This window comes from Anopheles stephensi, chromosome 3 (genome assembly GCF_013141755.1).
Source record: "Anopheles stephensi strain Indian chromosome 3, UCI_ANSTEP_V1.0, whole genome shotgun sequence".
In the NCBI taxonomy this organism is placed as follows: domain Eukaryota; kingdom Metazoa; phylum Arthropoda; class Insecta; order Diptera; family Culicidae; genus Anopheles; species Anopheles stephensi.
Genome location: NC_050203.1, coordinates 84,322,301 through 84,349,719, shown reverse-complemented (window position 1 = coordinate 84,349,719; position 27,419 = coordinate 84,322,301). Strand labels below are relative to the sequence as shown.

General features: G+C 45.2%; 1 protein-coding gene and 2 non-coding genes across 23 annotated transcripts in view; 1 reads left to right on the top strand and 2 right to left on the bottom strand.

Moving 5' to 3' along the window:
• LOC118513809 (voltage-dependent L-type calcium channel subunit beta-2-like) overlaps positions 1-27,419 on the bottom strand; it is a 106,480-nt gene that overhangs the window by 12,089 nt on the left and 66,972 nt on the right. For 7 of the 21 annotated variants that reach the window (XR_004906511.1, XR_004906512.1, XR_004906513.1 and 4 more), the window contains exons 4-7: positions 2,410-2,526; positions 2,205-2,324; positions 2,031-2,132; positions 1,840-1,960 (exon numbers count right to left, since the gene is read on the bottom strand). Coding sequence is in view for 17 of the 21 variants with exons in the window: in XM_036060019.1 (XP_035915912.1) it covers positions 1,840-1,960; positions 2,031-2,132; positions 2,205-2,324; positions 2,410-2,526 (460 nt within the window). In the remaining 4 variants the exon portion in view is untranslated. Of the gene's footprint in view, positions 1-1,839; positions 1,961-2,030; positions 2,133-2,204; positions 2,325-2,409; positions 2,527-6,822; positions 7,376-9,476; positions 9,610-9,647; positions 9,667-9,687; positions 9,806-16,533; positions 17,212-17,726; positions 17,937-25,173; positions 25,766-27,419 lie in introns of those variants that run through there. The other 14 variants (XM_036060024.1, XM_036060027.1, XM_036060028.1 and 11 more) reach the window with 14 other exon arrangements.
• Trnak-cuu lies at positions 20,861-20,933 on the bottom strand. The gene has a single exon. It is a non-coding gene; the product is annotated as a tRNA-Lys (tRNA).
• Positions 24,653-24,725, top strand: Trnak-cuu. Its single transcript has one exon. It is a non-coding gene; the product is annotated as a tRNA-Lys (tRNA).

The window sequence follows — 27,419 nt, the reverse complement described above, 5'->3', positions numbered from 1 at the left end:
AGTCAAGGATCCAAGATCGCTCACCAAGACCTCTCGAGGCTCTAGAGCCAACAAAGAAAAGAACCAAATTCTCCTAACTCCAGCCCTGATCAACTCTACCTCTACGTGACTTGGTCACCAAAGGCCGGGAGTGTAATATCACACCAAGAATTGAAAGGACCCCCGTGGTAGTGTGTAGCTCTCCCACTGGCGCGGTGGAATGTTTCAAGATAAAGATTTCGGGTCATATTTACAGGAATGTAGACCAACCAGTCGCATGACCAGAACAATCATACCGCATAAAACAGTTGGTCCCTCAACGGCTGGACGCTAGATAACGACCACCAGTGGGTAATTTTGTTCGCTAAGAACCATTTCTGGTGACATGGGGATTGTAGCTGTCGATTTTGGTTAGTTAAAGTATTTACAGGGTAGCTTTATTGCTGCCTTGAAGTTCAGAGCTCAAGCCTTCCAACAGGGACGAAATGGACGAAGGATGGAATGAAAAGCAATTTTTTTCGTGGTTTGTTCTGAACACCAATAAAAGTTTGTGATGGAAGCTAATAGGCAAAATCTGATGCGACCGAATGTACAAACTACCCGATGCGGATACACAGTAATGAGTGCCGTACGTTCTACCAACTAATGTGTTCCTGTGTTCGTGCACGGTACTCGGTATCGGGAGCAGGATCGTTTTGTCTTCTGTGGATGGGTTCGGTCGGTAGCAATACAAAACGAAAAGGCTTCGGTCTGTTAACGTTATCTGTCTTGTGCGTGTACTTTGTTGTTGTAAGGCAGTGGTCCGTAAGACAGTGGTAGGAAAATGGGGGAATAATTTAGATCATTGTCCGGGTGTCAAACCATAAAGGAAAGAAAGGAAAACAGAAAAATACTCAAAAGAAACTGAAGCTCGGAACGCAAAATCCCATCACAGTCTTTGCAAGGTGGCACAAGAACAACGGAAACCAAAAACAAAGGGCACATACAGCAGCGTGAATTGTTTCCGCCGAAAGGGACCTGCCTGAGCCGCGCCGTTTTCCTAACCATAAACCAGCAACACATCGACACAAACAAAATGGAACCGAACAACAGGTATGTACATCGTGACACTGCACACAACCCGGGAAGGATAAGAAGCGGTTAGAGAGAACGAGACGGTGGTGAGAGAAGGCAAACATAATACAGCAGCAGGGACACAGATGTGGTGAGGCCACACCATAGCTGGGAGCTGGGAGCAGTGGTGTGCAGTGCGCGGTATAGGTGGTAAGAAGGAGAGCGGCTGGTTTTTTGGTTGTTTGTTTGTTTGGTTACAAAAGTATTTTAAATGACGAACGAAAGGTACAACTGAGAGAAGAGAACAAACGATACAAGAAGCCACGATAATTACATTTACATATACACATCTATAGGTTTGAGCAGATTTCGAGCGAACGTTTCGGTCTCTTTGACACTTTGAACAAATGCCGAATATTCCTTTTTTATTTTTTATTTTGTTTGGAAACATATTAATAGTTTTAGCGCTTAAGGAACTTTAGGTCTAAAGCAAGGATATTGAGCATTTGTTCGCCGTTGGTTGGTTGCTCTACATATCCACAGTTATCGACGACACTAGCTACTTTCCACATCCAGATAGAGTAATACACGGATACAGCGAACACAAAATGCAACAGAAAATCCAATAGTAACTTAATTTAAAGAAAAAACACAAAACTCATTAGCAAGTATAAGATAACAAAAGAAAACTCAGTAAGAAACGGAAACAGAAAAGAAACACACACATCGAAATCGGAATACAGATTCGACATCAACGGAAAGAAACCACATACAAAACGAAAGAGATAAAGTAAATCTGTGTCATACCAGGTGTTGGGGGTGTGCTACCTCGTGATGGTTCCGCACCTGGTACTCCAGATGCTCCTAAATTACCGCTAGATGATGATCCCTTACTTGTATATAGCTTGGATGAGCGGGCCGCCGATGCCTGCGAAACGAAGCGATCGTCAGTGAACAGTGTTCGGAGCCGGGTCAGCAACGACCGTGCGCGCGCTTACCTGCATTCGTATGTGTTCTAGCTTAACGGGACTGGGAATGAATCCCACTTCACAGCCTTCTTTAACCAGTCGCCCAATCCACCAATTATTGTCGTATTTCTCCTGCGGAATGTAAGCGTACGCAATGAGGGCTCGAGTCTGTTCGACCCGGTAGAAGCACCGGCCGCAACTTACCTTGATATGAAGAAAATCTCCCACCTCGAACGATACGGCACTGCCGTGCACCGGCGAGTCGTCATCCAAACTGCCATCGTACGAAACATTCGTCCTCACAGCAAATGCAACAGGTTTACTCTGTGGAGCAGAGGAGGTAACGGCCGAGCGCGTTAGCGAGACGGGCACCGGTGACTGGGACGGGTCCGGCCGCTGATTTACTTACCCTCGCTTTTTCCAACTGACCCAGCGCCTGACGTTCCTTCTCTCGCCGAAGCGATTCCTTTTCCTCGTCTAGCGACAGATCGGACGATGGTTGAGAATAGTTGGAATCCGCTGAACCCTGTAATGAAGGCAACATGGGAAGCAAGTCAATCGATTTTGCAACACACCGCCACCACCCGGTTGCCACCTATCGTGGGCCGTCCCTTTCCACCGCTCATCTAATCGCAATCGAAACGCAACTGCACACGCAAAGTAGGAAGTCCTCCCCCCTCCCCTCCCCCTGTTTCTAGCTGGGGGCTATCTGAGATAAATATAGGGCAGACTATGTAGCAGTAAAGGGATGTGTTGTGAGTTGGGTGTTAAGTGTCTATCTATACGGCAACGAACCGTTCGCTGTCTACTTGCTCCACTTCGAAGCCGGAGCCCTTTTGGGGCCCCGCTCCTTGCACTCGAGTACATCAATCCCTTGTATATACACACAGCGACAGCAAGAAGCTAGGACCAGCGCCTCAAGTCTACGGTCTCAGGCGCTAGTTGACGCTTCCCAGCTAGTTCCAGGTCGCTTTTTTGCGGTGTAAACGAGTGTCGGGTTTTTGTTTGTTATGGAGTCTATTTTTAGCCAGCAGGCGCAACCGAATGGCGACAAATGGCGAGACTGGGCAGCACCGGCAACAAGCAGAGATCGCAAATCGCAGCCCTTTCCTTGGCAAACGCGGTAAGGACACGCTGGAAAAACGGGGATGTCAAAGGTGACGCGGGCTGCGATTATGATATTTGCCTTATTTGCGTTGGTAAAAGGGGATTGGAGGGGGAGCGTGGAAGGTGAATTCGGGTAAGGAAGAAAGTGACGAAGATATTGGCACTTTCGAGCGCGTGTTATGCCTCCCTTATGATGCTTGTGGTACGTATTGCGTTGTTTAAAACCATACTATTCTGTGTCTAGAGTCTTAAAGAGTTAAAGGAAATGCGTCAATGCTTTAGAGAAAATCGCAATTTAAGAGCAGCCAATGACGGGGTCTAGGATAATCTCTTCATGTAAGGAATACTTGTACTAGAGTAGATGGCCCTGCTAGGTCATGTTGTAGCAGAATAGACAACCCGTGCAGCGAGTTTGGTAGCAGCTGAGTCGTGTCAAAGAACCAAAAAGCAATTCAAGTACTAGTTCGAATAATCGTCAGAGAAGAATATCTGATCAATGATTCCTAGAGATGTTTTCGTTTGCCAATCCATCCTCGGGAGGGTCTGGATTTGAATAGAAATGGATTCTAGTTCTGTCTGGATTCGAAAGTCCAAAGTGACGGCAAGGGTTATAGAGGACGTCTGCTAATGTTTTCGTGTCGAATTTTCTCTAATACTTGGCCCGGTGGCCGAGGCGACAGCGCCGCCGGTCTTCACACGACACGGCCGGGGCTCAAATCCCATCTAGACCGCCTCCCCCCGTACGTAGGGATGACTACTTTACTACGGGTAAAATTAAGTCACAGAAAGCCAGAAATGAAATGGCAGGCCGAGACCTCTCGAGGTTTTTTTAGTGCCAAGGAAGAAAAAGAAGAAGGATAGTAAAAGTCAAGTCAGCCCTGCATGCGGAGTGGCTCGGTCTGGATGGAATTTGAACCTCGCTCTTAGCTGTGTGTCAAGAAGGACCAACCGGGACAGTTATTGCCTCGCCACGGCCACCGGACACCACCCTCCTTTTTGTTTATTTTCTCTATTTCTCTGAGACATCGATGAGACCTATTTAAATCAACTCTTTGGTAGAAAAGTTCTTAAATAAAAGGGTCAGGTCACTACAAGTTTCGATCCACAGATCCCCGTAGTGCCAGATCTCGTACCTAGCAACGATGCCATTTGTCAACCATTCATGTCATGAGATGGATCTTTCTTTTCATCAGTTAGCATGAATATTAAGAACACGCTTTCCAAATTCACTTTACACACCTTTGCACTCCGAATGTGGCGTTTTGTTTGTTTTGAGCAAGGCCATTGGAGTAGAAAAGCAAAACAAAAAACAAAACGACACGAAATAAAACACTACAAAGAGTGATTTCTACTATACCACTGCAGTGCATTCCCTCAGTGCACGTGCCTAGCTTTCCCCCCTCTCGGTACGGTACAGCTGTTGCATACGTGCATGGTGTGCAACGTATGGTCGAGCGTTTTTCCTCCCCAAAGCACACCGGAAAGCCCCTTACAACGGTGTGTGCCTGTGTGACTAGCGTTACTGGTATTTGTGTGTAGTTCTGCCTCGTGCTACACCGCGTTGTGTTAGCCGTTCGAGGCGAGTTTGAGAAGCGCACAAGTAGTGGGTCCCTTGGTGGGTCGCCCGGGGGCTTTATTTGCATCCGGTGTTACCCCATTCCAAGGCTCACCCCTCTCACTCTCACTCTTGGCCGTTGGTGCTGGGGGTTCATAAATTTTAGAATATATTAAACGATGACAAAATTTATTGCAACATTTTACTGCAGAAATTTATTTCCCCCCCTGTCCTTTTCCTCGTGCCTCGGCGGTGAAGAACACACACGAGCCCGAAGGAAGTGAGAGCGGAAGTGGACCAAACCGGGGAAAGGAAGGCTAATTTCGCTGAACATATTATGTGTAGTTCTTTCCGCTTTCCTTTTTGGCGAACATGCGAACAACAACAACAGCTTCGCAACACTGCAGGTGCATAGTGCAATCAGGCGCATGGTGCAATTGCCCTCGCACGCTCGCTCTCTCTCTCTCTGCCAAGGGTCGACAGAAAACAGGCTACGAGGGAAAAAACCCCTCCCCAAAGGGATTGCGCTTTAGCGCCACGGCCGGAAGTTGATACGTCGCGCGTTCTCGCACTCCGCCCCAAAACGATGGTTATTATGGGACATCGTATTAGGGAGACCATACGCTTGGGGTCTCCAAGCATGTTTGTGACAGGAGGCAGAGACAAAACACAAACATACATGCAACTCAGGTGAACAAAAAGGGGCAAAGAATGGGAGGCAAAAAAAGAAACGGGGCACAAGAGCATTGGGCCTTAAAGACCTTCGGTAGGCTTTCGCCCCGAGAACTTCCTTTCCCGACAGCGAACAACGACACCGGAAGAAACATCATAACAATCGGGCCGGGGGTTATTCGGAACCACTTTCATTGTCGTCGACGGGACGACCGTGCCTTAGTTCGCTGCTTTATCCCGCTTGTTCGTTCTTTTGGGCAAGCTTTCTCTTTGGTGATATATTTTCGTGTTCCAAAATCGCTGCACGCCCCGTAATTGGATTTCCTGTGACGGTGCGCCTGTCCCGGTCTCCTGCCTTGGCCGACCTGCTCTTTGAAGGGGGCTCAATTGTTCAAGGCCCATCGGTGAATCGAGCTTTTCGGGGGTCGGGGCTCGGGCAACCCGTAGGAATGGTATGCACTTTCGGCAAGGTGGCCATTATTTGGTTGGCTTAATGCTGTCCAGGGAGCATGTGACACGGGGATCTTAACGTCACACGGTGGGGATCATGGTGGAGGTCACAAACATTCCATTAAGGCGCGATAGGAATGGTTCAATTTATCATGTATCCCTTCCTTTTCTCTCTCTCTCCCCGTCTTCTTGGACAAGTGCAATGTGTTGGAGACATGGCGGAAATAATGGAAAAATTTGGCAGATTCTATTTCGAGCCACAGCCGAGCTAATTATCCGGCGAAATTCAAATCGCACTCGTAATCGAACCAGAATCCGGAGACCTGCCATGTCCATGTCTGCCAGTTGCGAATGAAGATGTCGCCGGCCGACAGATTTTGGGTCAGGCTCGTGACAGCCAAACGGCTCGGAAATCGAGGTTGGCTCGTTTGCTTACACCAATTTCAAGTGTAAGGGGATAATTAAACATTCCTCAACCGGTGCATGAGGTTCGTGCACGAGTTTTTTGGAACCGGGTGATCGAAAATAAACCAGCCATCCACCAGCACTAGCATTGCCGCTGTAGAGCGGCGGCGTTTGTTGGACCATTTCCATAAACAAACGCGGTTTGACAACGAGTTGACTTGCTGTCAATGTGTCAATGTGAGGTTTTCTGTGGCGCTGTGCCGGTTTTAATGGCGGCTGATGGTACAAACTGATTCATAAGCAATATTTGCCTTAAAATAACTCTCGTGCACTTGATGATAATGATGATGATGATGAAGTTCGAAACGGGACTTGTTTTCAGCCAACCACGCAAGTACGCTCCATCGGCAATAACATGCCAGTTATTTATACATCGGAAAGCACATTTGTGCCGTGACTAAACCGATAATTGGACCACTAACCGTGATGGTTGTCAACATGTTGTCAACCGTTTAGTGAACGATAGTAGTGAAAAGGGAAATAAAATCAAAACTGTTTTGCTCGTTCCGAATCGGCTACTCGCAAGACTGGAATATCTGAAGACTTCCTGAGGAACCCGTCCGGTGAACTAACCTGCGTAAAGAGCTTGTTGTAGCCGGCGTTCTGAAACGACGTGTAGCCCAGCCCGAGACCGATGCCGCGGGACTCTCGATGCCCCCCGGACACGGACGGGGCATCCGATGAGGCTCGCTGAACCATGGGCCGCTCAGGCCGCCAATCTTCTTCTAGACCGGATATTTTCGGTGCTATTCCGGTATGCGGTGGCGGTCGCTAGCGTGCCTGCTCCAATCTGATCGACGTTGCTAATCGTGGGTGGAGGGTGCGCGCACCTGCGTCCACTTCAAATGCGCACCGGGTCCGGTCCGTATCCTCCGCGCGCGCGATACAGAGAGCGATCCGATCGTCTCACAAACTGCACGTAAACATTCGCTACTAGTTCTGCTACTGACACGCAAACCCGAACCCAAACATTCAGTAGTGTGTGTGTGTGTGTGTTTTTGATCTGCTTATCACTCACTGTCACTATACGTCGAAGTATATCACTGCCCCGAAGACCACGGTACACGAAATGACACTAAATGGTGACCCAAACCACTGACATCACTGCATTCACCATTGCCTAATTCTACAACCAACAAACAGAACAATAAAATCCGAGAAGATTAAGAAATGCGAGGACTCATCACTCATGTCTGACCGCCGGAGCAAGAAGATCCGCCGTCCACCGATAAACAATTGCAATGCTTCATCGAGCAAAAGCGACACGCGTGCTGTTCCTTACTCGCCGAAACGCGAAACAAGATGTGATCGACGACGGCGATGGAGATGTGCAAGATGTCCACAAAATTGCGGCCGTGTGTTCATTCCGTGCCGTCCACCAAAGGCTGAGAGAGTGAATGTGAATTCATCCAGTGAGTGGTGAGAGCGCGTGAGCTGGGCTGAGCTGAGCATCTCACGCGTGAGGCCCGATATCAACCAAAACACAAAATGACATAAAGCTGCCACATTCGGGCGGTTATGGGGTTTTGGGACTGTATTCCGCAATCCCCACACACACACTCATGCATGTACGCGTTTCGGTGACTTTGAAGTAACGCGACTGGTGAGAGACTCACCGATACACTTGCTCTCATCGCTCACAAGAAATGTCACCGTGGTGGGTTGCTTTGACAGCGTTAGCCAAATGTGAGGTTAGGAACGTGCTTTTTTATGACATTTTGAAGGTAAATATACCTCCAAGTTGATTCTATTTCTTCTCCAAATAAATAAGAGAAAAAAATAAATAACTTATAGCACGTTTTACTAAGCTTTATAGCAGCCAGTAACGATCCAGCTGGTAAATCAGCCATCAAGAAACGTTGCGTGTTGTTGCACGCTCTCACGCTCTCTCTCTCTCTCTCTCACCATGAGGCAAGCAATTACGAAAGATGGAAACGATCTCATCTCATATCTTAAGAGTCACCTCTCTCTTGCTCTTTTCGCTTGCTCACAATCGTTTCTCCTTTTCTATCTCGACAGCATTTTCCACTTTCCACAAATTGTTCCTTGTTGCGACCCGCTCACGGAACACCTCCCATCATCGCCCTCGTCGTCACCACCGTCGTCGTCTCGTGTTTCGTGAAGCAGCAACTCACTCAGTCCATTTTTCATCGGTTTTTATAAACAATCGGACTATTTTTGGAAACTTTTCCCCCATTTTGCCCTGCCGGAGACGGAGCGACTACGGCACTCGGAACGGGACGGATTGAGTTCGAGCTGCGGTCGGCGAAGAAACGGGCTGGCTTTGACCTCATTATGTGCTCGGTTTCATTTGGGTTTTCAACATTTAAAATGTTAGAACAACACTTTGCGTTATCTGGCCACTACTGGAGAGTAAAAACCGATTCTATAAACACTTAAATGCTCGGTTGAAATAAACATGGGTAATAATGTTCCACACTTGATACAACTCTGCATCCTCCCGATTATCTTGCTATCCTGTGTCGGAAATTGTATTCTTTTACACGTACAAACACACACTCACACGCGCGCATATTGGAGGATGCCTGTGCACGCACACAGAAAAACAACACATACAGCTGGCTGGTGCTGGAGCACGAAGACAAACACATCTACAGCTACAGCTTGCAAATTTCAATGCCCAATTTCCTCGTGATTGGATTTTGATTTCCGCATCGTGGGGTTCTTAGTATCTTGAAGGGATTGCTATACTTGTTAAGTTTATTTAATCCACTCTCCCCAAATACCCCGAAATAAGATGAGGAATCGTCTTCACATCTTAACTGCTATTCTTCACGCTTTCCACAAACTATATTGAACCTCTTAGTAACCTAGTGGAGGGTTATGAATTTTCCCACTAGACCACAGCACTAGTAAGGCCAGCCGTTTTGTTTCCGTTTATTTTCTTCCGCAGCACAACCACGCATACACACACACACGCACGTACGAGCATGGAACACGCTAACGGTGTAAGAAACCCCACGTCACGGGGACAGGCGCGTCTCAGTCGGTCGGTCGGTCGGTGGAAAAGCCCCAGGAAAATTTCACACCCTTTCGCTGACGGTCAAGTGACCGTCTTCAAGCTACCGCATGGAACCGTTAGAGCTCACATATTTTTCACTTGCGGATGAAATCACGAAACCACAACCGAAAATGTATGCTGCAACAGCACCGAGAGCATCGTGAAAAACCGCACCGAATGAGAAAGCAACAAAAAAAAAACCGACCACGTCAACGTTGTTCGTAAGGAATCATTTCTTCCTTCACGGTAGTGCGGAAAATTCGAACTGGAAAAACACACAGCAAACGAAGCTCAATCCACACAGGAAAACTGTTCGACCGTGCAGAAATATGTTTCGCGTTCGCTTTTCCACAATCGGTGAAAGGTTTTCACCAACTTTTGCACCGAGATTCGTGTCTGCCTTGCCCTGAACGCACTTTTTTCCTCCTGCTGGTGGCTGGTTTGGTTGAATTGAGCTTTATTTTTTCATCCTCATTCTCCCCCAAAACACACAGACACAGACAGCACGCACCAGAACGGGCTCCGACGGGCGAGTACACTGACGGCTGACTGGTTGCGGTTTTTCGCTCTCCGCTGGTGAGAATGGCCTGCTCGCTCACACACTCGGGGCTAGTTAGGGATGCTGTCAGTTGTGCTGTCGGTTTTGGCCGAGATGTTTCAACTGAGATGAGAGAGCGAGCGAAGAGCAATGCACAAGTACATTGATTGATGAAAGTGTTTTGAGGGGGGTTGCGAACTGCATGATCCTCTTTGGGATCATGTTTATGCTTGCTCCTAGTACTTCGCTTCGTACCGCGTCACGGGGCGATGGAGGCGCCTGGTGCGCGGTGAAAAACATTCTCATTTTCTCCTTTTTAGCCACTCTTATCCGTAAATTTCATGAGAGCGTGAGAGAGATAGAGAGAGCATGCAGGCCAGGAACCGGAATGGGTGGAATGGGCACCGAAATGAACGTAATAAATGAGTGTGCTCAGTGTGTGTACGTCTCAGGGCTGACAGCAGCTCGAGCGTGCAGGACCGCGGCTGTGAGCTGGCACTGGTGTGCGAGGTTATTTATTTTATTTTCAAACTGGCTGCTTTTGACAATCGACCGGTACAGGGTGTTGTGGAAGCGGTTCATTATCACAGAAAAAATATAAATTGAGTAAATAAGTATTGTTAGTGCATATAATGCACTAGCTTCTAGGAACCTTTCTTAGCAACCCCTAGTTTAAAACATACGAAATCAACACTCAAAATGTTCATATAAACAAAAACCATATGGTGTCTCCTGTTTGAGAAACAATCACAAATATGATAACGAATCGGCCTTTCGGGAAGTAAAATCACCCTGTGTGTTGGCGCAGGCAAGTACCTATGAAACGCATGCGCGTATCGATCCAAAGATACGGCTACGGAAAAGTGTAAAACACGTAGCAAAACTATCAAACCGTGCAGACGCATGAGCCCTTGTGGGCATGGGAAGGTACGGAGGCAACCCCGGAGGCCTCCGGAATGAGAGAAATAGAGTGAGAGAGAGAGGTTCGAGAGCTCAAGTGTGGAAGCACTGAAAAGAAGCTGCAAACCCTCATACTAGCGCTCTCTGTTGGAGTTTTGGTCTAAAAAGTTCGAGCTTTTCCCTGCCTGTTTTTGTTGGTGAGAGTGTTCACGAATGAACACCATCGGTGAGATGAGAAAGAGAGCGTGAGAGTGAGCAAAGGAGTATGTCTCTCACTACTACAAGAAGCAGTCTTGTTTTGCTGTGTACGTTGAAAGCGTTGCTCGAGATGACTTGTTCTTCCTTTCCTTTCCAAGTGCCGTTTCTTCTCGTCCCTCGGTCTAGAACCGTCAGGCTTCCAGATGGGGGATTGGGCTTTGAAGTGCGAACCCTTCCAGCGTGTCGTTCGTCAACCTGATATGACTCGTGGTGGCGAGCGGAAGACCGACGCTTACAATTAACGATAAAAACGTGACACACTGGGTGTGAGTGTGCTGCATTAGAAGCACCCTGGCAGGCAGTCACTACACATTCACTACACACAGCCACACATTAGATTGCGTCATTAAGAACTCACTTCAGGCCTGGGTTTATGGGTGAGCCGCGGCGGGATGCAGGGGAGACTTTGCTTGGAGAGGGAAAACCAAAACATTTAATTACCACCCAACCACCACCCTGGTTGGCACTTTTGAGGTGGAAAATTAGATGAATTTATCAAAATTTGCATGACAAATGTACCGATTGTGTGTGGTTTGTGGAACCGTGGAACAATCCGATTTCTTTAGGGAGGTTCGTAAGCTCGCTTCGATGTATCTGTCCGAAATCGTTTTATTGACGATGGGTTGGACTGGTAAAATTGTCTTCGGGTCGGTGGCATCATAAGGCATCAAGCTCCAAGGGTTGGGCAGTCGACCCGCTCTACTCTCGTGCAGGTCGGTACGAGAGCCATACATACAGTGCCATAAATATGCTGCCGATATCATTTACAAATTATTTTTATGATTTCATTTTATCGATATTTGATGCGCTTCCCCAAGGCACACGGCCACAATTGCTAGGGGGAGGGGGTGAGTAACCCGACCACAATGCGCCGTGCGTGCTACGTTGTCTGCCGTTGTGCGATTTCTTGCGCTCCACTTTCATCCAAACGGAATGCCCCATCGATGGGTTCCTTAGCCTCTTGGCTTTACTCTTCCGTTTACTGCAATGCCGATATTGTGAACCTCATACGATATGCCGCCCATCTCGGTTTCCCCCCCATTCTCCCCGTACCCCGTTGTAACGTCGAGCAAGGAAGGGATTTGTGGCGTTAAAGGAGCGTTCGTACGGGGTGTGTGTTTTTTTGTTGTTTTGTTTCGCTCTTCTGCCAATCGTCGCCATGACCCGCACATGGAAATCACGGAGAGCTGCCCATTTCGGTATTCACACGAACCATGCAATCCGTTGGTGGTTTTGTCTCTATCTCGCTAGCTTAAGACGCTTTCGGGTTTGGGAAGGAAATTCCGGAGCCAGGCACCAACGGGCAGAGGAATTTGGCGAGCCCGTTACGAAAATACGGATAATGAGGCAAGGTTTCTTTTACCGACCCGTTTGGCAAAGTCATTTGATGACTGCGTAAATGGGCAAACGAGTGCTTGTGTCTGTGTGTAAGTACTAACAGGGGGCAGTTTTGTGGTCGGATGCGGTTCGCTCGTTAGCGTATGTATGTGCGTACGAGGTTTGAAATGCAATTCCTAACCTAATTTTAACTGCCCGCAGCTCGAACCATCGTTCCATTAGTGGCTTTTCCTGCAATTGGCGATAAACATTAACCACACAAGAAAGAAATTTAAAAATGAATGTTTGACTCACTTTAAAGTGGCTGCATTCGAAACAGAACTAGCGATAAGATTGTTTTGAATAATTAAAATATTTAAAATGGAGGCGCCTGGTTGCTCATAAATATTTTTTAAGCCATGATTTTATACTTCTTTTAAACTTACAGCAAAAAAAAAAAACGATTTCTCCGCTAGATTGAAGGACAATCACAGCATAGTTCGCGTGCCTTGTTTTGCAATCCGGTCACGAACGGCACCGTTCATGTAGGCTGCCCGGTATGCCCACTAAAGGGCCAATTGCAGACAAGGACACCGTCACACATAACCAGATCGGCATAGTGTTAAAGAGTAGTGTAGAGCAAGCGTAGCAGTTTTACTGGTTTTGATTTGATTCCGCTTATTTTCTTAAGCTTCTGCCCGTGTATTGCAGCGAGAAAGTGTTGAAGGAAGTGTATGAGGCTTAGTTTTATCTTTAGCTTCAAGGATTTTGTATCGTGGCAATCCGTATAACCCTGTAGCATCACAATATCTTGGGAATGCTGAATTTTAAAGAAAAGTGAAATTTTTAAATATTTGTATTTAAAATTAGAAATAAGCAGTATTCTTTTAAAACAATTTCTCCAATACAGGGTACGACATATGAAGTCACATAGCCTTGATCATCTGGAAAACCCTTGCATTTCTATCACATTACCAACCCAATGTGCGCCGAGAAATAATAAATTCACTTCGCACAGTTCAAAGCACAGGCAATTAAAGTTCATTTGTCCGTCAGCAAAGCTTTCAGATTTTCAATAAATAAAGCCACACGAGCAAAGATCCTCCATTTGCACGGCGCTTGCTATGACATGAAATATCATGCCACCAAGAAGCGTAAGGTCACGATCGTAAACATTGAAGAAGCGTTTCCCTCTCTCTCTCACACACACATACACACATTCTCTCTCGCTCGTTCCGTGTGTGAGAGTCTGGCGGTGAGTGATTAATAAATCATCAGCTTCGAACGATCACGCACTCGCACATGGTACGATGAGTTTCTGGCATTTACTCCAGCCATCCGTAAACCACACACCACACAAGCCGACCTCCGACCGATTGGACATCAATCGACGCAATGTTCCAATGATCGGCGTGATGCATTACGATCGGGCCATGTGCTACAAACATTCAAACGCGAAAACGCCGCCCTTTCAGCGTTGCACGGCGCACCATCTGGTCCATCCGGTGAGCCGCACACGAGCACGCGAGGGTTTAATGGGGATGATGTTTACATCATAACGTTTTGCGCCCGTGCTAATAGGCAGATCGATCCTGACCGGGGTACCGAGGTAAGCAAAATTCGGCGATGTGCATAAGTGTGTGTGTGTGTGTGTGTGTGTGCGATTCGCTCTCTGAAGATCAGGTTCGCTCTGAGCGGAAGTGTCTGCTCTAACAACGTCGTTCGCGCTATAAATATTGAAGTGGTGACATACTGTACGGATCGGTCAATGAAGTGTAGCTCGTTTACACACAAACACACACACACACATCGCTGTGTACGATCGCCGCCGTGAGTATGTGTAAATAACGTGTCGGGCAGGATGGACAGCGAAGATTTTATTTTGCTTTCACTGCTGTTTTGCGAGACGGGGAGATTTTCTTTAAACGGTGCTGTCTGTTTTTCATTTCCCAATGATCGAGTGTGTATGTGTGTGTGTGTGTGTGTGTGGACTAGCGTAATGGGAAGGTGTCATTGGATTGGTACGTAAGAGGACAATGGCTTCCACTCTGTTGACCTCCAATATTTTTAATTCTTGTGAGCAAATGTTGCAACTTGCATTACAAAATAGTTACAAAAATTAAACAGAGAAAATTTAATCAATTTAAAAGAAAATATAAATACATAATATTAGCAAATGGAAAATGGTTCCATTTTTTCTGTTTTATTTTTGAGACCGAACAGCCTTTTATGATCTCATTCTGCGCAGATGACAGCAGACACCAGACGGATGCAGTAACGATGATGATGATGTCAACGAACAATGGCGACCAAGACAGAAAACCAAGAAGTGTCCTATTCCCAGACCGCGGGGGGGGGGGACTCACTATGCAGATGCCGTTAAAAGGAGGAACAAATAATGCATCTCCAAACTGCAGCATTAGGGATCCCTTCTTCTTTGCCTCACGGCGGGAAAGGTTTAATGGCATGAATGCTTATGTATTACTATTGAATGTGTAGAGAGCAAAGGGTTTTTACTGCAGTCAGTCCGTCCAAAATCTGCATGGCGAGACGATTGTGTGTGTGTGTACTTTACCAGCAAACGTATATTAAATATCCCCAGTAATGGAAGTCGCACAGAAAATATAAATCCCTCTCAAGCTTAAACTTTCCTTTTTGGGAAAGTAACACAAGACCCATCAATGGGATCGGCTCCAGTGTGACTGAAACGCGTCCGAAATGGCAGCAGTGGCGTGATTTACATTTCGAAGGACAATTGATTCGAATTGTAACACAAACAGCGGGACAGCCTCCGTTTGCTGTTGGCACTCATCTCACTGCAGAGCCCTACTTTTGCATTCCACATACGTCTTACGTTACGGGATGAGATGGATCTGGGAGGAGACGAGGAAAAACAAAAATTGGAAAACCCTCCATGAAGGCCAGTTTTTGTGCTCAGACCATCCATTTCGGTTGGCAGAAAACCGGGCTTCTGATGGTCAGAAAAGAAAAACGTGACAATTTTAAGTAGAACAGTGAGTAAGAAAACGGACAGTGATGACTCATCGCTGAGATTAAACATGCGTTCGTGGTCCGAAAATCACAGGCCACATCAGACGTGCGTGCTGTGACGGACAGACAGATAGGTTATCTTTTCCCAAAGAACTTTCAACTAGGAAAATAAAATTATTTTATGGGGTAAAAAGCCAAATTTATCTAGCTTAAAACACTCAAATTATTTCTCCTTAGTGCTTTCCCGTCCCTAATGGCGCAAGGGCGATTGCGTCAGTCGAACATTGAGTGTGGGAAAGCAAGAGCTAAAAGTGCATCATCGAACCACACTTCCAGCACCATCTCATCGATGCATTCGTAGTCAGCCAAAGGCGGGCAAGCACAGGGGATTAAGTTCGGTCGGAAAGGAAGTAAATGTTAAGTTCCGCTTGCCAAATTCCTCCACTTTCCCTCAACTATGTCGACAAATTCGAGGACATGTTCGGGTTGCTTTTCTTCACCACACAACTACATGCGAACTCGACTCGACTTGCAGCAATCGTCCTTCGTTCGGGCCGGGAAACAAGCACATCGGCATTTCCGCGTGTGTGTGTGTGTCTCCATCCCAACCGTTGCATGCCAGCTCATGAAAGCATGAATGAATTTCGAACCCATTTGACACCCACTCGAATCACGGGCCCCGGCACACCACCCCACACGTTGCCGCACTCGCACCCCCAAAAGTTTCCTTCGGTGGGGAGGTTTTGTGGTTGTGGAACAACACAACCCAAAGAAAGGAACAAAGGGTTTAAGCGCCAACAGTCGTGATAGTAGTCGTAGTAGTCAACACTAGTCGGTGCGATAATCGGATGGTTTTTGGTTGTAATCGGTAGAGTTTAAAGCTAGGTAGAGGTAGAAGGTAGAGCTTCTTAAGACTCTATAGGTACTATTTGCATGATGAAGATTTTAGTAATTTGATAAGTCTACTATGTCTCTAACGCTTAGAGTTTATTCCCTTTAACTGATAGAATGAGGAGAAAAATTAAGAATGGTTAGTGCGAAGGATTGAAGACATCTCCAAGAGGCCTTAACGAATGAACAAAGACCTTTGTGTTCGTTGGCTGTAAAAGGCAGAGTTTAAGGTAACTTTAAGGAGCTTTATAAGATCACATTAGATCTCTTTGATTGTTACGAATAGAGTGTAAGGCATTTGAAGTGACTTTTCACTGCTTCCCGTAATTGAGGACCCTGTTCTTAAGTTACATCTTGCATTACTTACCCGTCGCTTTCGCATAAACGGTGGTTTGTAGGTGGTATTGTGACGCTTGTGGTGATTTTTGTGCCGCAACATTTTGCTTTCTTTTGTGCTTTCGAATCACACGATCACCCTTCACAAACAGGCACGCAACACACGCAAAAGGATCTTTCACGACGCACCCTTGAAAAAGGGTAGGGCGATCTTTCTAAGCTGTGTGTGGAGTGGGTTTTAGAAACAGACCCAGGTTCCACGATCACACGAGGAAAACAAACACACACACACTTCAGGCACTCACCCAAACGCCACTCGCAGAAAATTCACAAATATTTTCCCTCCTTCTTTCCCTTCCCGCTGTCACACCCTTAACGCCACCGTTTGAATTAATTGTGAACGAGGAATGGGCAGCGAAAGACAGTGTGTTGGCCGCAAATAAAATCGGGACCAGAACCGGGACGATCCGTTTGCGTACACATGCACTCACAAGCTGTTCGGCCGCTGCTTCATACGGCGCACGACATAATTTCGACCGCGACGCGAACAAAACCGCGCAACAGATAATGGTATATTTTTGTGCCATTTAATTTGCACCATCCTTCAAACTGACGGTGGACATTGCTCACGCACGCACACGCACACACTTTAATTTATTTGAGCAGAATATTCTCTTTCGTTGACTTGGAGCTACGCTTACTGCTACAAAATAAAAGATGAGTAATGAAGTAATTTGCACACTTATTCTGCCGAATTGCTTGTCGAATTGCTGCTGGGGAATAGGCCACCAAATTGTAGTACAAAATCATCACAACCAGCTGGTGGCAAACGGGGGAAAATCGACAAACGAAAATAACTGACAGCTCGATCGCTTTCACACACACACACACACACACGCCTCACATCACATTTTCCACCCTCCGGGGGATCCTGGGTGGTCGTGTAAATAGTGGCGATCGTGTACACGCTTCGTACACTCACTCACTTAGCGCACTTCCGATAAGGCACGATTTTCCATCAATGAATTTTCGATCTCGATCTCCCCCGTTTCTCAATGATCCGCACGTCAGCACGAAGCGAAGCGAAAAGCTCATAAATATTCTGCAAAAATGCGACCTTCACACTGTGCGACAGAATCAGATCGCCAGGCACGAGTGAAAATGCACGGGTGTGAACGGACACGCTCGCGATGTGCAGTACGGCGCACTGAACCTTTAAACTACCTTTTGCTCTACCTAAACACGACACCTATGGAATGAATGTTCCAGCACTAATAAAGGAAAAAACAAACCCGCGTCAACTAACGGTCGATCTACGGGTGGACTCCAAACTGACCACCGCCACTGACCGGGACTTGAGATCGGTTCAAGCGATCTGTGATGCTACGTTCGCGGGGCCGTTGAAAGACCCAGACTGATGGTTAAAAATAAAACTCTCGACCCGACCGAACAAGCCGACCACTGCTGGTCGCATCCCCGGTTTCTCACACACACACACAGATGTCTGTGACGGGATCGTCAGATCGTCTTTCAAATATTGCCTGCCCGGCCCGTGCCGAATTCGCGACCAAACGGAACCGCGGCACAGACAACGACGACGCCGTCGTTGCGAGCGAAACTGATCATCTTGTGCGATGAGCTGCTGTCATCTGGTGCGATCGTGAATGTTTAATCGAACATGAAAGGGAGAGAGAGAGAGAGCGAGCAAGAGTGAACAGCATGTAATACTTTGATGTATTGTTAACAGGGTTAGGGTTCGTATCGATGTTTTGTAAATAAATAACATAATTTAGACTTTAGAAGTCGATAATTCACATTGGTTATACTTTGTTGATAATTCAGACAGTAATTTCAAGTCTGAATTTAACAGATGCTTAAAATAAATGTCAAAATGAGCACTTTATTTCAGTCGATTTGTTTGACGTTGGATAGAAAAAAATCTTCGTCAGTGACAGTCTTTCTAAATTTTTTAACCTACAAACCTCGAGATGTTCTCGACAGTCATTTCAGGCTTCTTGGACTTGATTGTAGCTGTAATCGAATGACCAGTCCTACGTCGAGAAACTAGATATTTTGGACCTCATTTGCTATGCCATTCTGTGCTAATAGACCTGTGCATGAAGTCTACAATCATCGACTGTCTCGAGATTAAGGCAGGTTGTGTCGTCTACTGCTTTACTTTCTTTTATTGGTCCCCGATTTGCATATTTTGAATAGAGGCTCAATAAAGAATGAAAGCCTTATATTAGCTTCATTTATTTCAAAAAGGCTGAATTATGATTCATTATCATTAAAACAGAAAAAAAACCTCATTGACTCTAGTCGAGCTTGAATTATAATGCTCTAAATGCTAACAACTTGAGAGCAAAAATTATTTCAGCTATTTGTCTATTAGTAAAACATAATTATTATGAAGTAAGTAAGTAAAAATGTGCATTATATTTAATACAAAATATTAAAACTAATTTAAACCTTTGAATCTATGCAAGAAAAACTAAATAAAACTCTTTCTACGACCCCTGTGCATCGAATATCATGACGGTTGTATGCTTTGAACTAGCATTGCTATGCGAATTGCATACTTTCTTGATTTCAATTTCTCTCGAGCTGCCGTAGCGACCTCTGTCGGAGTACGAGTAGTTTTTGGTTTTGTCGAGCATGTTAAACGATTCGAGCAGTTGTGCTGCGAATCGAGCAAATGACCGTTGTTTGGTGATGATTTGAGTATTTGAAATTTGGAATTAAAAATAATTTAACTGAAGAATATAATTAAACGTAGATTTTAACAGCATTTAAACAAGTCAGAAGAAAAAAATAGCATGAAAATTGATAAGTCAAGAGTTTACACGCTTTGCACGCTATTTACAGCGTTGAACGAAAGATTAACGAGAATACCCCTAACGCTCTCTCGCTGCGCTGTGTTGCGAATCTGTAAATTAGCAAATTGATTAGCTGATTGTAGCAAAAACGCAAACTCTTAGGACGAACAAATCCGTGTAAGAAACAAGCCAAGAGATGTGTTTTTGTTGCTGTACTGTTTGACCAACTGTTTGCAAAATAGTGATGGCTTCATACAATCGTAAACGAGCACCGCTTGAAGATTGGTTACGTTTAAACTAATATCAGCACAAAAGCCTACAAACACACACAGTAAACAGCGAGCAGACAAAGAGTTGGGAGAAAAAATACACCTTCTACCATCGAAGTGAAGTAAATTTTTTGGCAAAGAGGTGCCAATTTGACACATTTAATTAGTGGCATTAGCCGCTCGGCTCTGCAGTGAAACAAAGTGCAGCAAGTATTCTGGACTGCGACGGACGTTCGTGGCCGAGCGATTATGCTTTAAGGTGAGCAGCAGTTGTTTTTGCTCCGTCATTACCGTCCGTGCGTCTGGTTTTTCGTCACAAAAAGTAGTTTGTTGGGTGTGTTTTTTTTTATCTTCTTGTTGGGAGTTAATGCCAAGTACGAAGTATGGTTGGAAGTGAGGGCGCAAAATGAGCCATCAATCTCGGTTCCGGTGAAACTTCAAACGATTGACGTGGTAAGGTATTGATGCATTTAACAGGAATGCAGGCTTTTGGGGGCTTGAGAGTACTTTCGGGATGACTGGATTTCTGGCTAATTGCTAAATATTAAATCACATTGAAGGCGTTTTTGAAGCTTCAACTAAAGCGCTTGAGTTTTTTTGGTTCAACTTTAGTAAATCAACTATTTCTATGTGTTATGATACTCTATTACTATCTGTCTGTAAAAAGTTTGATGTTTAAAATCTATTCTAACCCCACTTTCTATACAATATTTACATTGTCTGTAAAACATGGAGTAATTCTAGGACATAGAAAATTTCAAACGAATATCGAGCACGCTCTACTCAGCAGCTGAACAGTAGTAAAAATAGAGTAAACGAAATAATGCATAAACGATGAATATATCATTGTTACCTTTACTCTCCTGTGCTCGGTTTTAGCGTAAGAGCAGGCTTTAAGGTGCGCTTTGGGAAATACAATGTTTGTGCGTTTTGGGGGGAAATAGAATGGATGGAATAGTATTCGTGCTCGTTGATCGAGCTTTAATTACAGCTGTTCGAAAGAAGGAAGATGATGGTTTGTTTTTTTTTTGTGGTGCTGAAGCTGTTAAGTCTTTATAATCCGGGCTTGAAGACCGACCATCAACGCTGTCCGTAACTTACCTATCGGAGAGAAAGAAGAGATGAGATAGAAGAGAAAGATATGATTAGAAATGCTTTTTTATGGTATCATGCTCTTTGATCTATATAATTTGTCTAATACATTTTCTACATCTACTTGTGTACTTGTGTTTGAAAAGTGTGTAAACATCAAAATAAGAGTGATCTCGTGCGCCCAACGTGGGGCTCGAACCCACGACCCTGAGATTAAGAGTCTCATGCTCTACCGACTGAGCTAGCCGGGCTGGTGATTTTCCCACCCACCGTGGTGCAATATCGGCGCGTTTTCCGTTTTTCCCGGCTTTTCGCGGCACGCTATCACCCCGTATAGTGGGAGGGATGACGGTGATGATGATGCTCGATCGTTGCTGATCGTTAGCGCTTGCGCCTATGAAGATGCACGAGAACGATCATTGTCGTACAAATGTCTGTCCCTCTCCCATACCCTCCCTCCCTCTTTGTCTCTGTACCCCTTAGTTAAAAAATACGCTTGTAACGCTAAGTGCAATCCGTTCGACATTTTCTTTCGCGCGGAAAATCAGGGGGATCGAGAAGAGCGCAGCAGAAGTACAATTCGGGAAACATGTGGACTAAATTTAGAGGAATATTTTGGAAAACGAGCGTACTTGCCGCGAAAGGTAACAGATGAGTGGGTGGCCAAAAATGAGCCTTAGTTAGAGCAGGAAAAAAAGACTTCTTAAATGCTTAGTTTTCCGATCTCCTTGAGGTTCTAAAGCAAATTTTCTTGCAGTATTGTAATTCAAGAAAATATTGTGTGTGGTTAAATAACTTTTTAAAATCTATTTTCCTCTAATTCTATGCCTTTATTCAATTGAAGTTAATTACAAATTTTTTCACACCGTTTTACTTGTTTTTACTTCATTCTAATTTATTGTTTTCATTAAACGTTTATTGACTTTAAATTGTCTAATTTTCTTTTTCATTTTTCTACTGTTTTTTATCTTTATATTTAATTTGCTTGATTTATTGTTCAGTTTGTTCAATTTAATTTTAATTGTTAAACTTGTTTTTGTTTTTTATTGTCTCTTACTTCTTTTTTAAGATCTCTTGATTCGTTTTTGTTCAATATAAAGATAAACGTAAACTTAAATCAAAATTATTTAAATTTTAAAATTAGTTTTTTTGTTATTGAATTTTATTGTGTTTTGAATTTATTATGTTAGATGTATACTTTAACTGAATGATTTTATACTTTTTCCTGATTTTTGTTTTCTTTTATTCCTAACTCTTTATTTTATTTTTTATCTTGTTTTTTCAGTTTGTTTTATATTTGTTTCGTTTTATAATAATTTATGTTTTATACTTGATCATGATATTTGATATTAATTTTCTTAAATTTAAAGTTTAACTTATTATTTATACTCAGTTTAGTAAAAGAAATTGTAGTTTTACTTTATATTGATTTTTTTAAGTGTTTCGTCTCCCATTTCCTTCCTCAGCTTTTCATAAGAATCGTAAGACAGGCAAAATCAACAACACGTCGGTGCAGTTAGTGCATCGGAGCATCAGAAGCGACATGCGTGCGTCTTACATAAGAGAGTACTTAATTGAATGAGTAAAAACCCCTTTCCATAGCATCCCGGCATCCCAACGTCAGGGAGGCAGGCATGCCTCTTATACGTAGACAATCGTCCATCTAGCCTAGAGGTCTCCTGCGTTTTGAACCATATGCACGGGTGCACAGTCGATTCCGTTCATTCAACCGACATTCAAACCACGAGGTTCGGTAGCACAATTTCCACCAAAGACACACACACACACATACACCCACTTTAGGGCGTCTTGTTCTGTACTGGCCTACACGCCTAAGCACGTACGCTATTTTTGGCATCATGTCCGGGCGGCACGTTCCACGGGAAGGCTGGTTGTCGTATGAACATCGTGATCACATTACATTACATCAACGACGGTGCGGTGCATTCGATGCCGATGTGCCGTTGTGGTGCATTTATTCGGTGGTGGGTGTATGGTAGTAGGAGTAGGAACCTTCCCATCCCCCCATCAGTAGCGTGGCTTGGAGTGGCACGTGCTGTCATCGATCATAAAATTTTTCAGCTGTGTATGCTCCAGTGTGCGCGCTGTATTTTCCAATGCAGCGCGGAAAAACACACCCAAACTCTTGACTGATATAATTCATTTGGAGGTTATTAATTGATTAGATTGTTTTGTAAATAATAGTTACTTCTATGAGTATTCTAAGCAAACATTCCTTTTTTATTTAATTTATAACTTCCTGTTTTTATCCAGAAAAAATCACACCACAAATTAAAACATGTATTCACACCACAATGAGCTGCAAAATGTGCTGCTCGCACGGCACCCGCTCGAAAGCTAAAGTAATCCACTTTAAGGCTACCAAAGCCGCAAAAACCACCAAAACCAAAACAACAAAACCTAAACACCCTAAAAATCAACTAGCTGGCCGCGAACAAGTTTGATGCAAAATGTTGGTTGCAAAAAAACTTCCTTCACCCAACGCCAACAATTCCAACGACCGGAGGGAGCCTTCTCGAGAGGATCAAACCCCGGATAGCCACCCGCAAAGGAAGCGGACCAACAGCAGGAGAAAGAAAAGGCTTGAAAACTCATACCCGAACCATTTTTGCAGCAAAGCAAAGGCCCCAAGTCCGAGTCGTGAGCACGAGAAAACAAGCATGAATCATTAATCTCCTACCGCAGACAAGGCTCATAAAGATAATTAAGCAATTTCGGCGCGTTGATCCTGAGCGCACTCAGTCAGTTGAGCTGGCAAGTTTGGCGTTTGCTGGAGCAATAAAAAGTGCACATTGCAGTGTGTTGTGGCCGTTTGCAATTCAAAATTGAAGGTTAACACCATCATTGCCCGCTTGTGGTGGTGGTCGGGTTTGCGGGTCGTTGTACAGAGTTAGTTTTGTTTTTGCGTTTATTTTTACCTCATTTTTTTGAGATGAAGATTTCGTGTTTTGTTTTTCTTTTCTTCTTCTCGCGAGACAAGATCCGAACGAGTTAAAGTGCGTTCCGGGCCGCACCAACGCACCGAACGCATAATAAATCGAGCTCGATCTGTCTCCCATCATAACGAGCGGGAGGAATGCTCATATTTTCCATACTCCCCCTAGTGCGTGTGTGTGTCTGTGTGTGTGTTTTCAGCTGATCACTTCTCTGAGGACGACGACGATCGTTTGGCTTCCGTAAACGAACAAGAACGGAAGCAGCAATTGAAGCCAAGAAGCGCCACCACCCACAAAGACACCAGCGTTAGAGGCATGAATAAATCACCCACCCCTGTGGGCTGACGGTAGGAGGACGGGGGAGGAGAGCGGTGGAAAGTGGGGAAAAAATTAAAACAAACCACCACCGAAGAAGCGGTGCGTCTGTTTATCCACTTTTCCGGAATGAAAATGAATCCGTAAGAGAGGAGAAGGAAATGCTTTTCCATTTTTTTTTTCGCTGTATCCCGAAAGTTGCTGTCCATGTGTCTGTAGTGCGTGGTAAAGAATTTTCCACGCATTTTACATCCCGCCCCTCACTCCCTTCTTGTCACTCGAGTACTTCCAATACATGCACACCAGATTGCGCAGATGAAACGATCAAAGCATCAAGAGTTATGGTTATGAATTTTGTAAAATCTAGCACGTGCTTGGATGGGGCGAACGATTGGTCGTGGTGATGAGATTGGGTCCCGACAGCACGACACGACGACTGGCGCCAAATGGCGATGGCTGCCGGCGTGTGTGTACGTGCGTGCCCGAGTGCGTTGTAAACGAGCGTGAATTAAATCGACACTCACGGCTCACTCGGGTGGTTTATGGCGCTGTACTGTGGAGAGATGAGTATAAGCAATGGTACGAAATATAAAACAAAACTACGTAGTACGACATCTGTGTCTTGATTGATAATGGAGGACGAAAACTTGGGCTTGGACATGAACTGATAATCATCATCGGGGAAGAGACACACATGTGCCCGGCTAGCTCAGTCGGTAGAGCATGAGACTCTTAATCTCAGGGTCGTGGGTTCGAGCCCCACGTTGGGCGAGTGTGAACATTCTATTTTGGTTCTCGAGCTCGTCGAAGACAGTTCTGGTGTGATGAAGAATCTTGGGCGCGCGCTCTCTCTAAGTTTATTTACTATTCAAAATAGAACGACTTTAATTTTTCGCTAACTATAAAAAATGCTAAATAAACTCTAAAGTAAAATAATGAAAGTGCTAAATAAAAAAAAACGTTAAAACTAGTGAAATTAAAATAAATCAATATCATTTTCATCCCCGAAAAATCGTATTGCTCGTACTACTCTCTCCAGGGTGCTCTGAGAAGAACTTCGCCTTATCTCTCTCTCTCTCCACTGTTTTGTTTTACGCTACTATCAAACACGTACAACACTACCAGAAACAAACAAACAAATCCGACTACTGGGGGGGTGCACTCGGGCGGATTTCGGACCACGGACTACTTGCTGCGAGTGGGGGGAAAAAAACGTTACCGGCATTCGGTTCACCCTGAGTACGAATTTGTCGTGACGGTTGGCAGAGCTATTGAAGCCTCCCATAGCATTGTGTTGGCACGCGGTGTATCACTGTGGTTAGGTGTAAGCGTGTGTGTTTGTGTGTACGTGTACGGTCGGTCTGTCTGTGTTCTGTATATCGGGGGTTGGCAGGCATTGGGGGGTAGGAGCACTGTGTTGCTGTGGCACTTATTGGTTTGTCACTAGAAGAAGGGGAAGAAAGAAGGAGGATAAAGAAAAACAAATCAAAATAAATAAGAGTGAAATAGAGAAGCAAAAAATATTGTTTCCAACACAATAGTCACAAAGTTTCAAACATTTGGTGGAAAATAGGAGTGCAATGGTACGAAAACACTAAATAATGGAGAGCACTATAAAGGCGAAGGGGATCACTTTGACGTTTGACGGTTACGATGGAAGCGTTATGCGTTATTTGAATGTGACGTTAAACGTTCGACGGTTAGCAGCTCAGTATCTCCTTGGAAACCATGGGATGGCTCATGCAGCTTGGAATTTCTGATCGACCAGTGCAGTTTATCAGCGAACAAACGACGAACGGACAAGAAGCAGGCCGACTAACTGATATAATAAAATGAATTATCAAACTGCCGTCACCACCGTGTTTTCTTTTTTTCTTAATTCGTCCTCGACTCTCGACCAGACACACGCAGTAGACGAAATATTTTACACATTAATTACATTTCCTCGACTGCATCCCATATCGCTCGCGGGTCACAGACGGGTGCGGACGAGTGCGAAAACGGCGAAACTAATGGCTGCCATTACTTTTACGGTGTACATGTTTCGATGAACATGAGAGTTTGGGTCGCGCTCTTTCTTGCCTCTGATTTTGGGGATAACTCTCCCTGGAAGCTGGAGGTCCTCCACGGTGGGGTTCTAATTTAATTAGAACCATCTGTAGGCCCTGCAGACGATGACGTAGACGACGCTGCAGACGAATGGGTTAGCTTCCTTCTCTTTCCTGATACGTCTCAAGCAGTACGCTTCATTACTTTGCACTGCGAGGAGTTTGTGATAATTCGAAGAAAATCGGTACGCCGTCCATCCCTTCAAGCAGTGGCAATGCATCAAACTAGGACCGAAACACTGTGGTGGCGTCAAATGGTCGGTACAGCTGCAACGCCTTTATTACTTTCGTATTAAAGCTGGAGCTTGCTTAATCAAATTAAAAGCCGAACAAATCGGAACCGACGCGTTTATCCACCATGATAAGGCTCGTGCCGTTCCTAAGCGGGCCGATGCCGTTGGCGATCTTGTTGCATTTCGCGAGTTTGTATCCACCAGGCAGCATAAATTAAGCGATGCGCATCAAGACGACTCTGCATCCCCCGACACAAAAGAAAGATCCAACTAACCAGCTGTGTTAGATTAGACGCGAGCCATTCGCATCAGCCGGCACCGTCTTGGTGGCGGTGGAAAATTGATCAAAATAGCCCAACCTGATCGCGATCGCGTTTGGCCCTTTTTCGCGAGCAAAGGGCATCGTGCCGAAGGGTGAGGGAGCTTAGCTTAAAGCCCCCACCCGAGCTCCGACACCGGAGACCCTACCCGGAGGGCTCGCTAGTCGCATCTAATCAAACCGGTCGAGGCTCGTGCCATCGTTCGATAGGCTGCGCCAAATTTAATCGCCAAAGCAACTTGAGACTTGAGACACAAAAAACAACCCAGCACACAAGTCGTCCACCGTCAAACCTATAATACTATGCTGTTCGACCAGCCACGGAGGTAAGTTAACCTGGCATTAGAGCAGCGAATTAGAGAAGCAGCAGCTGGCTGAATGCATAATTTGTTTTCTGGTGGCAGCTCTAGTTTTTGCCGACCCGAAATGAAACAAAAAGCCTCCGTTCAGCGGGCCGACTGTTGCCGGACATGATTTCCTAGAAATTGGTTCGGGTTAAACCGCCGGAGCTCGAGTCGAACTCGGCTCGAGGGTTAGCGGGACCGTCGTTATTTATTTATGTTTGGGGCTCATTGGCGATCAAACATCTGCACACGTCAGGCAATGGCAGAGGATGCAATCTAGCGATCGTAGTTGAACGGGTGCATCTTGTGAAGTTGGACCGGTGGACCGGCTGCGTTAGAGCCTTTTGCGCTTAATTTAGTGGCGTCAAATGCGGCTTTATATTGGAGTACTGGGAGGTTATTATTGACGTATTAATGAAGAAAAGTGTAAGAAATGTAAATATCACTAATGTAATAAAAAC